This window comes from Myotis nattereri, assembly GCF_964212035.1.
Source record: "Myotis nattereri genome assembly, chromosome: 2".
NCBI lineage: Eukaryota > Metazoa > Chordata > Mammalia > Chiroptera > Vespertilionidae > Myotis > Myotis nattereri.
The window spans coordinates 118115809-118127943 of record NC_138076.1 but is presented as its reverse complement, the minus strand read 5'-3'; the positions used below and the strand labels follow the sequence as shown (position 1 = coordinate 118127943).

General features: G+C 37.0%; 1 protein-coding gene across 1 annotated transcript in view; it reads left to right on the top strand.

The window, feature by feature from the left end:
- Positions 1–12135, top strand: part of ATP8A2 (ATPase phospholipid transporting 8A2) — a gene marked incomplete at its 5' end in the record, with an annotated part of 501820 nt that overhangs the window by 310804 nt on the left and 178881 nt on the right. Inside the window, 2 exons of the mRNA XM_081083630.1 lie at positions 4520–4594; positions 11366–11488. Of these exons, the coding sequence (XP_080939756.1) occupies positions 4520–4594; positions 11366–11488 (198 nt within the window). The remainder of the gene's footprint in view (positions 1–4519; positions 4595–11365; positions 11489–12135) is intronic.

Here is a 12135-nt window from a genome sequence, read left to right as displayed (position 1 = left end):
AATTTTTTATCTTTCCAATAATGTTATAGTAAACACCCTTGTATTTTCATATTGAATATTATGTAATTATAACTATAAGATACAATTTAGTGTATGTTCCTAAAAGTAGAATCGTTGGGTCAAAGGAAAAGTACATTAAACATATTTGTAAACAATGACTGAATCTGAGAGTAACTATTCCCTCAGGTTACCAAACTTTCAAATCTTTGTTCATCTAAAAAAATGTTATCAGTGTATGTGTCTGTGTGTGTGTATGCACACGTGTATGTATTTTTCAAGAAAAGTGAAATTTTCTATAATTTTTTTCCTGTGATCACACTGCATATGTTCTTTGCCTGTTTCCCTAATAGTTTGTCAGCAGTTTTCTTTCTCATTTGTAAGAACGCTTTATATAGGAAATTGAGGCCTTTGTCTTCATAGATGTTATAGATGTTTGCACTATTTATTAATTTGTTCTCAACTTTATTTTTAGTCTCTCAGCAATGAACTGTTTCAAATGACTCCTCTGTTGTACAATTTCTGAGTTCCATGTCTATAGAGAGTCAACTTCATATATAAAAAACTTTTTCTAATGTTTCCTCCTAATGCTTTGAATTTTGTTTTGTATTTAAATATTCAAGCCATCTGTAATTAATTTGAATATATGAAGTGAGACAAAAATACTACATAAATTTCTATAAATACTATGATTATCTATTATATAATAAAGGGCATTTCAAACAAGTAAGATAAAGATGGCTTATTAACCAAATGCTATTGATATAATTGCCTCATATTTGGGTACAAAGTATAAAGCTGGATCCATAGTTGGTACTTGCAAGGAATCAATAGAAGGCCATAGTAGTTTAGTGAAGGAGAAGCAGTGTTTTCAGAACAATAGGTGACAACCTCATCTATTGGGCTTTTTTAATTCAGGGTTATGGATTTGATCTTATTCAAATAGTGTTTCTTTTTCATGTTTGTTGGACATGTTTCTTTTGTACATAGCATATATTTTGGGTTTTATTTTATATCAATGGAACATTTAAAAGTTTTTTGTATTATTAATATAATGAACATATTTGTATCATCACATTTTATGTAATATTTTCAGTTTTTACTATTTCCTTAATTTCTGTATTTTGCTAAAATTTTTGTCATGTTTTATTTCCCTAAGGAGTTGTAAACATCCACTATTGGCTTCTGGTATTATGTACTGCTAGAGAAAAAGATGAAGCCAACTTGCTTTTGCAGGTTAATTGCTTTCTTGCCTGATTATATTAAAGATTTGCTCTGGCTGGGTGACTTAATTGGTTGGAGCATTGTCCCATAAATGAAAAGGTTCCGGTTCCATCCCCGGTCAGGACATGTACAACCAATCAATGTTTCTCTCTCACATTGGCCTCTCGCTCTCTCTCTTTCTCTCTCTCTCTCAAAATTAATGAAAACATATTCTTGGGTGAGGATTATAAGAAAGATTTGATCTTATAGAATTTTAAAACTCATGAATTTACTTATCAGGATATGTGTGGGTATTGATCTTTCTACTAGTGTATCTGTTGTTTTGTTTCCTGGGGACAAAGGTGTCCTCTTTGTTGGCTGATCAAGGTTGTAGAATATTTCAGAAAACTTTCTTCTGCTATATCTTTGAACATTTTTTCTATTCTACTTGTTCTGTTGTGTTGTGTTTGTGTGTGTGTTTAAGGTACACCTTTTTGGAATTTTTAAAAATTATCTTTGAACGGTTATCAGTTTCTCTGATAAAGGTTAAAATCAGTGTTAACCTTTGTCCTTTGGCCAGCACTTGTTTTCACAAGCCTACTCTATCCTGACTGTGAATCCCTGATTGTGGATTCATCAGTATCACTTCTGGGTTTTATTTTCCTTCATGTAGCTTGAATCTTTTCTTATTTGTTTCCTTCTTTGATATCTTACATATCTAATTTTAGCTCTTATTTAAATGAAAACACATACTTTTTTTAAAGCTCTCAAAGGATCACCAAGAGCATTCAAAATTTTATTCTGCCTAGTGATCTGGTTTTTCTGTAGAGATTGTTTCATATGATTTCTGTCACAGTGTTGTTTTTTTCTTTATTATTTTTGTTGATGTCTAAGAAAGATGGCTTCAAATTTGTCTCAGAACTTTTTTTTTTTTTATCAATTTTTTATCTCTTCCATGCTGGTCACCCATCACTTTTCTGTAGTAAGCACTTCCCTCACCATTTCTTCTCCTTGAGTGAGTCAGAAGCCTGTATGCCTGACAGTGATTTTCTGTATATTATGGGTTTTTTGTTACATGATTTTACATTTATTTCTTTTCAGATGTCTGCCAAGTGTCTGCTAAATTGATTACCATCTATACTCCCTACTCTACCCTGCCATTCTCCTCACTTGCTTCTTGGGTGGAGGAAAAGGGAAAAGGCCTATAGTGTCCTTTAACTTCAATTTGCCTGCTGTATTCAATCAGTCCAGGAGCTACAGCCATGACTTGTCCCTGCCTCTAGATTCCATCCTCTAAATCAGAATTGGTTCCACTATTTCTTGGGTTGTTTCATGCATTTCTTCGAAATCTTTTTGCTTTGTAGGTTTTGTCTACTATTGGCATGCTCTCTTGATCTTGTCAAGCTAGTTTCTATTCTATGTAATTTGTAGTTTTAATTAAGGCTTTCTCATAGTGTCATTAAAAGCATTTATTTCTTTTCTATTTTCAATTATTTTTGCTAATTTCAATTGATATTAGGGAGGGGAGTGCAGTAGAAATATCACTACTCCACCTTCAACAGATGACAATAAAATTAATTGAATTAAGCAGTAAAATAGTGTTAACTAAATATTTATCAATGTTTGCTCAGTTGTTTGAATAAGAGACTTTAGATGTACAGCACAATCTTGGCAAATTAGTTAAAATCCTTGAAACAATTTACAATTTTTTTTGAATCAGGTATGGACCCAGTCTCCATTGCACTGAAAGTTTGGTTGAAGGATTATTTGCCAAGGCCTCGAGTGGTAGGGTGGCAGTGTGATTGAAACGTCATTTTAGGAAGAGCTAATATTAGAATAGGTGTTGTAAAATATTTTGAGTACAGAGCACAACACAAACTTCTGAATTCTTAGTTCTCCACTAGTATGTCTTCACTGAGAATAGCCAGGCCTCATGGGGACCTCTTGGGAGATAGTTTGTGGAAGGATTTTTAAAGAGCAGCAAACTTATTTAGATTTCGGAGGGATCCCTAATAGTTGGGTTTTTTGTTGTTGTTTTGTTTTGTTTTGTTTTTAACTAGGAAATGAGATGATGAGAGCTGTGCCTAAAAAAAACTTCATCTGGCAATTGAATTGAGGTATTTATTTGATCCCACTGGAACTCAGTGAGTCCCTATTTGCACCAAGTATCATATCCTGTGTACAGTTGCACAGGATAGGGAATAATTCCTATCTCAAGAAATTTAGTCTGGTGGAGTTAAGAAACTGATGTTGAAAATTCTGATTCAGTACAATTTCAGTAGCAGAGTTTATCTCAACCCAAATTATTGTGGGGCAGCTGTTCTGTGTTGCTAGTGTTCCACCATGGTAAGATTCAGTCTGTCACAGTTTTACACCACTGAAATCTGTGATTCTGAGATTAGCATGAAATACTTTAAGGTCTACCCAAAATCCTTGGAGTCCTGTTGTAGCATATCAATTTAGCTGAATTTTAAATAGCAGCAGTTTGTATTTCCTATTTCTGTATTCACTCCCTTCTAAGTCAGGTTCCTGTTCTTCAACCTGATGGCTTGCCCTGTTCTACTCCACTCTTACCACCTCCACGTCTTCTCCAAATTACTACACCCGAGCAATCATCCCTTCTCTCAAATAGTTTTATTTACTTGTCATGAATGTCCCTGGCACTTCGCTCTGTAGTAGCTTTTATGTCAGTCTTGCCTAATCAATTAGAATTATAGACTACTTGAAGACTTGAATAATCATCCCCATTTTATTTATTTATACAACCCATGTTGCTCCAAAACATGATTTAAGCATGTTTCTTCCATACATCATGCTTTCACCTTTGCTACAGCGGTGGACATTCGATTATGGAGGGTCAGCATTTTATGAGCTAAAACCACATGTGACCAGCAGAGGAATTCTTGTTGTTTTTCATTTAATTTTTTATCTATTTGAAAGTCCTACAAAGATAAATTATATTTATCCAATCAACTTTATCGGGAAAAGGAACGTGAAGTTGAGACTCTTGCAGTCAGTGAAAAAGTGTTGATACAAAACATACTAGTTATAAATTAAACATCAATTGCTTTTCTATTAATATGTGCATATTATCACTTGAAATCATTGTATGCCTTCAATATAAATTTTCCTTAAAATACTGGTATTTGTTATATTGGGAATTTATATTTTATGAAAGAACAACTGCCACGGTCCTGTGGCTTTTTATCCCCCAGCAGCTGTGTCCAGCTGGTGGTCCACATTCCCGCTACCTCTTCAGTGAATGGAAACATTTAGGTCAATATTGATATAAAACTTCATGAACTTTCTTCTCTTTCAGCTTTGGTTCGCCTTTGTAAATGGATTTTCTGGGCAGATTTTATTTGAACGTTGGTGCATCGGCTTGTACAATGTGGTAAGCATTCTCCATCTCTGTCTGATAGCACACACAACTTCAGTGACATTCCTTTACTGTTTATGTCTGGGAAGTGTATCTAAGTCCATCATCTGTATACATAGCAGGCAGCACAAATACATCTTTAAGGCCTTTTGTTGCTGCGACACATCCTGCAGAAGCCCAAACTCTCCACACATGGTTTCAATCATAGCAGATCATTCTTGAATAACCCCATGAAATTATTAACCCATATATCTTGATAATGGACCCTTGTTACCTCCTTACTGAATGCCTGTGCAACATTTTCTAGTTTTTAGCTTGAGAAAATTTCTGAACTATATCTAAACTCATTCCACTTTGTGATTTTATTTCTGAATTCTTAAACATAGATATATGAGCATACAGGATGTGATCTAGTGTTCTTTTTGTCCTTAAAAGTATCTGTCCTGTGGAAAGATGTTTGCTTTCACAGTTAGTGCTAAAATAATGAATTCTGACTTCCAGCTCCTGTGGTGAATGGTAATCAGTTTATTTGGTGTTTGTTAATGATCTTCAAGTTCTTTTTATATTACTTGACTATACTGAGTGCAAAAGCTGTAAATAAATATAAACTACAAGCTTAAATGACTAAGTAGCTACTTAGCTTTGTGTGTTACTGGCAGGGGAAGCTGAGGGGCTTGTACTAAGTGCTTTAGACACCCCAGTGTGGCAGGTTTTTTGAGTTGCACTTTCACACTTGTTTTGGACCCTAACTCTGACATTCTCTGCTTCACCATAGATAGGTATAAATGGAAGTTACCAGACATAAATAATAAACAATAATATATATTATTGTGCTATAAATGTTTACAGCTTGAATATACATTTGTGGCTGGATATTCAAGGCGTCCATATATTTAACCCTCCTTCTTTCCTTCCTCCCTTCCTTTCTTCCTTTTTCTTTTATTTTTTTTTCTTTTTTTTTTTTTTGAGTAGCCACTATATTAGGTGCTAGGTATAGAATACTACATACAGCAGGTTGCCTCAGTCCTGTGCAGTTTAAAGACTAAGAGAGTCAGATATGTAGACTACGATGACACTGAGAGTGAGTTTGGATCTTGAGTATACACAGCATTGGTCAGTACTGTGTTACTCACCACAGAGTGCACTAACAAGTTTGTTGCTAATACTTACACCCAAAAATACAAAGGTGACAGGTGGTGAGAGCAGGGCTGAGTTGATGTTCATTTATCACTGTACTAGAAAAGCTACTCCAACCACCTACCACATGGATAGGGACTCAAGCACCTCCCCTTGGACAGATTGTTAACTTTGCAGGATTTAAAACTGTTTTGAGCAGGTTAAAATTATGCGACCATTTAGGGGGAAATATGCTGACTGCTCCATAATGATTTAGTGCTGCAAAGGACCAAACCCATGCCCACATATGTATTTAGAAACAAGAGGCTGAGACCTGGGAGACTGTGATTTAGAGCTAAAGCCAAAACTGGAATACACATCACCTGGTTAAATGACAAATGGAGTTTAGCCCTATTTTCATGCTCAGGATATAAGAGAGCTGGATTATTTTTTAGTTCCATTCAGTCCTGGGAAATTCAAATTAATTAAAAAACTTAAATAGTGAGCCTACTCTTCATAAGCTGCTAATGGGCTGGCTATAGGATAGCATTGGCCAAAATATGGTCCACAGACCACTTGCATGAGAATAACTAGTATTTGTTTAAAGATGCTGATTCCTGATCTCCGACCCAACCTAACAGAGTTTCTCAGAGATACTGAATTTTAAACGAATTTTTCTAGTGATGCTTATGCACATTAACCCTTAGAGTGCTGGGGAGTGCAGTAGCGCTCCTCCTGTCTTTTGCCAAAAGTGCCGGGGGTGCTTTAATTTTATTTTAGCATTATGTTTTGTTCAATTTTTTTTCTACTAGTATTTTATAATACAATCAGCAAACAATATATGTCAAAGATGAAAACAAATGTAGTAAAGGTTTCTTTAAGTTTTTGAATATGTAACTTCATTTACTTGCAATTCATAATTTTTTTCCTAAACTGCTGTAAAATCAGCAAAAATGCCTTGGCAATTTTAGCATAGTTCCTAGGATATTGGTTGGCACTCAAAGGGTTAAAGACTCACAAAGATCTTTGATCAGTAAGGCTGGGAATATTTTTTATCTACATTGGTTCTCCAGTCTATAGCGAAGAGAATATTGCAGCAGAGAAAGAAATTTCAAGGTTAAATGGCCCTAAGTTTCTATGGTGTACACAGTACAATTGTTGGAGAGGTGGCAGAGAGTGGGGAGGGACCTGAATGTCTAGGATCTGTGAAGTGGGATCAGAAGGGAAGGTCATTGATCTTCAGATTCAGTCATGGTGAAAGGACCAAAGCTTTTGAGAACATGGAGGTTTGCCCACAGGCACATGTGCACACGCTCCTGTGAACACATTTATTTCTGAAGAAGTTGAATGTAAATTAAGACATTATGCCCCTTATTAATACTTTATTGCATAGTTGCTAAGATAATTCTCTTAGATAACTGCAGTGTAATAACAAAAATCTAAAAATTCAACAAGGATACAGTACTCTTATCTAATCCACATTAGTCCATGTTTCAATTTTACTATCATTATTTCAATAATGTACTATTTGGAAATTTTTTTCTACTCCAGAATCACGCCTCAAAAACCCAGTGCAAGACAGTTTGTGACTTGTATGGCATTTGCTGGTGACTCCTCTTCTGCACTGGGTTCTTCTTTCCATTTTCTTTAAGCAGCACTTATGCTTTTTTTTCTTCTTTGAGTCCCAAAGGCAGCTAAAGTAGCACATCACTGCTTCTCAGTTTAACTCTTATAGCAGATGAAACAGCAGTAAAATGACTTAAACACTTACATCTCTCCAAATAATGAATGAATGCTGTCCCATTGGACTTGCATTATTACTCTAGTATCTCAAATTTCTACAGCATTTTATTTTATGGATAGAATAAGAGTACAGAGGCCAGCAGTGACAAAAACTAGCATTTTCAGATGGAGTTCAGATACATTTTATTGATTTTTTTTTAGTGAAGCAATAACTCTGTTTTTAAACTGTTTCAGAAAATTTATACTATTTAATTTTATCAAGACAGCATAACTTAAAGTAAACTATAGTACTTACTTGCCAGTGTCACTTAAAAACATAAATACAAAAATTCTAAGTAAAACATCAGCAAATAGAGTTCAAGAGTGTATTAAAAAACAATAACATATTTGACCAAGTAAAGTTGAAATAAATTTTACAGGGAGTTCAAAATAAACTTAAAAATTCTAAATATCACTGTATCAACCACAAAAGAAAACAGAAAAACATGATGAAAAGTATTTGAGGCAATTCAGCTGCCATTCCCAAATAAGAACTGTAAGCAAAATAGGAAAGAAAGAAAGAATCCAAATAACATAATGCAGATTCTTTATAAGACATGTTGTCATAAATGGTAAAATTCTAAAACTGTGTCATCCTATATAATAAAAGCCTAATATGCAAATTGCCCAACCTGTAGAACAATCAGTTGCTATGTCACACACTGACCACCAGAGGGCAGACACTAAATTCGGGAGCTGCCCGCAGGCCTCAGGCCACAGGCCAGCCAAGGTGGGTGTCAGTGGGGATCCCCCCCCCCATCGCCCTGTCAGTCACCCCACAGATCTGCCCTGATCGCCGGCCCAGCCTAGGGACCCTACCTGTGCACAAATTTCATGCACCGGGCCTCTAGTTTTAAATAAGAAATTAAGGACACCCTACCATTGTGGCTCAGTGGTTGAGTATTGACCCATGAATCAAAAGGTCACAGTTGAATTCCCGGTCAGGGCGCATGCCCAGGTTGTGGGCTCTATCCTCAGTAGGGAGCATGCATGTCCAAAAAGGGCAATGAAAAGGGTAAACGTATCTTTGCTAAACATTAGACTATTCTATAAAGCCACTGTAAGCAAATCTATGTGATATTAACATAGAACTAGACAAATAAGCCAGAGAATCTAGAATAAGATTCCAGTTTTAAATCCTAGGTCTATCATATGTGAGAATTTAATAAATGTCAAAGATGGTATTTCAGTTTAGTAGAAAGTTTGGATTAATTAGTTGTAGTCTCACAACTGATTCTTTATTTGGAAAAAAAATAAAATTGGACCCCAATCTTAAACCACATAGTCAATAAATTCCAGATATATTAAAACTTAAATGTGAAAAATAAAACTGTAAGAATTCTAAAGAAACTCCTGAAAACTTCATAACCACAATTGGACACTCAGAAGCTATTCTTAACCATATAAAAATTAAAAGCTTTTATATAGCAAAAGAAACCATAAAGAAATCCAGTAGACAAAGATTGCATTTGGATGAAATTTTATTACATGAAGACAGAGTTGATATCTATTATATGCAAAGAACTCTTAGAAAAGGTGATAAAACATGAATGGAAAAAGTACAAAGGACTTGACTAGACGTTTTCAAATTCAAATGTTCAACAAATATATGGAAACATGATCAAAATCACTGGTAGTTGGGGAAATGTAAATTTTTTTAAAGAAAGAGTTAATATCTTTAATTTTTTCAGACTAGAGAATATTCAGTATAACATAACACCCAATACTGATAAGAAAGCAGAGGAAAGATTACCTTGTCCTTTGGGAAGAAAAAAGAAAATGATTAGAACCTCCTTTTAAGAAAGCAACCAAACAGAATCTGGTAAAATTTAAAATACTCATAACTTTTTCCCAAGCAACCCTACTTTAGGGAATCCATCCTATAGAAATAAAATACAAAGTATAAATGGTATAATATATTATAGATGTTTATTACATAATGTTTGTGAGAACAAAGACCTAGAACAAAAATGAGTGCACCGTTGAAAAAGTATGGTACATCTATGCTATGAATTATTATGTGAGCAGGAAAATGCTGTATTAGTGTCAGACCCAGGGGACTCGGAGGGCTTCCCATGATGTATTGTTTAGTGAGAAAAATGTTATGAAGAAAAATGTGAATGTCTTATTTCTGTAAAACAAATAATGATCCCTCAACAGGATATATGTGTGCAGGGTATGCTGTAAGCAGGGTAAAAAATCTCAGAGGGCCTTCTAGGTTGGTAGCCTTGTGGTGAAGGGTGGGGACTGAAGAGAGTAGAAGGAGAAAGCCAAGTGGAAAGGGAGAAGAAAAAATAAGATGGCAGCATTGACGGTGTACACTGTATGCACCACAGTAAGGACAGTTTATGTGCTAAGAGTATGCAGAGCTTCTGAGATGTCTGTTTCCAGCACCTTCTTCTACGCATTAAACAGATAACGTCTGTTATTGTGAGGGAAGTGAGGGCAACTACTCTTGGTCTTTTTCTCCTCGAAATCTGTAGCGCACTGAAATCCCAGGGCTGTTTTCCTGTCTGCTCCAGGTGAGGGAGGGCGCCTGCAAGTTGTGTTGGCCTTCCTCCACCACACTGCCGATGGCTCTCTCCCAGCAGACTGGGAAAAGCTTGTTTCTCAGGCTCCCCATAACTGAGGTGCATTCAGAGTTCTCTCAGAGACACACATATAGTTCCCATGGGCTTGAGGGCTTGCCAGGTTTGTGGGTGTGGATTTGCTCAATGCTGATGCTACGCAGTGAGTGACCCAGACAGTCTCTGTGACCCATGTGCCCGGAACCACAGAGGAAAATGACCCATAGGGCTACCGCACCTCCCAGACTGAAATGACGTATTTATTCCAACCTCTTCTTCAGCATCTGGCTTTCTCTTTCTGAAACACAAACACAAGTATGTCACTCCCCTCTAGAGGACTACAGGTAAAAGTAAAGTCTAGGAAGCACTACCTCCCCCAAAACTCATTGTCGCAGGAGATAGTTCTGTCACCTTCTGAGCCTTGTCTTGCACTGAGTCCTCAGCCATCCACCATCCTGGATGTCTTAGATGTCCCCCCCCCCTTCCCTGCCCCTACCCAAATGTGCCAGGTGCATTACTGCCTCCAGGCTTTGTGAGGGGTGTAGTTCTATGGGAGTGCTTCCCTCTGCTCCTCTCTCATGCACATCCCTTACCATCCTGCCCAATTCTACAGGTACAATGCCTTACAGTTCAGATACTCTTTGGTCCAAGAATGTTTTCTTGACTCCCTCTTCTCCTTCCACACTCTTCCCATGAGTAATTTTGCAGAGCACTGTGTTTTATATGTTTGTTTATTTGCCTGTTGCTGGCTATCCCGTCCCACCTCTGCAGTAGACCGAGTTCTTGGAGGTCAGGGACCTGCTTCTTCTCCTTTTTTCCCTTCTGTTTTTCTATCTCTGTATTTCTGGGGTTTATCACAGTATCTGGCCCATAATTCACTCCCAATAAATGTCTGCCAAATGAATAATGAAGTACATCATGCTTCCTGAAACTTGATCATAAAATCAGGATGGGGGGTTGTAAAATTGTGCCTCCGCCAACACTAACAGAAGACACAATACTTCACAAAGCTAAGGAGGGTGTAATTCTAAATCACCACTCATCTTACAAAAAAGGTAGCTGTTCATTTAACCAGCTTTCTTGGCTAATCAAATGTTTGCGATGTTGTTTTTAGTGTTCTGTATATTTATTTTATGCCGATTAAACAATAGTTGAAAATGGTCTTTCATTTATTTTCTTTGGATGGTGTCTTCAGAGTTGTGAATCATTGATGCTCAGGTTTGGACTTGCCTGAGAGTTAAGTCATCATTCCATGGAACTGAAACACTTGAGCTGTGTGAGTGGAAAGGTCTCTTTTAATGGCTCCTTGTTCTCCACACAGATTTTCACCGCATTACCACCCTTCACTCTGGGAATCTTTGAGAGGTCTTGCACTCAGGAGAGCATGCTCAGGTTTCCACAGCTCTACAAAATTACCCAGAATGCTGAAGGCTTCAACACAAAGGTAAACAGAATGTTATCACAGAATCATTACCTGAAAAAGGAGTCAGCACTGCTTTTTGTCTTCCTGCTCTAGTTATAAGCTTGCGAGATCACTGAAGCTTCAGAGAGAATATTGTTTTAAATATTGATTTTTAGAGAGAAAAGAAGGGAGAGAGAGAGATAGAAACATCGATGGGCAAGAATCAACATCGATCCACTGCCTCCTGCACACCCCCTACTAGGGATTGAGCCTGCAACCCAGGTATGTGCCCTGATTGGAAACCAGTGACCTCTTGGTTCAAAGGCCAACACTCAACCACTGAGCCACACCTGCCTGGTGAGAGAATATTTTTTTAATTGATTTATTTCATTTTTTCCATCACCTTTTATGTCCTTCTATGTCCTCTTCCACCTCCAACTCTCCCTGCCCCACCATCACCACACTGTTGTCCATATCCATGAGTTCTAGAGAGAATAGTTAAATGAGGTAAGACCAGGGCCCTCTTCTAACATAGCAATCGCAGTGAATTTGAGATGCCAAATCAGAAAGGAAGTTGCCATGTGACACCTGGTGCTCCTTTTGGTTCTTCTTTGTCAACTCCTTCCTTCTTCTCCACATGTGCCTCAGGCATCAATGTGGCCAGGAGAACCACGGCCCCAGTTCCTTTA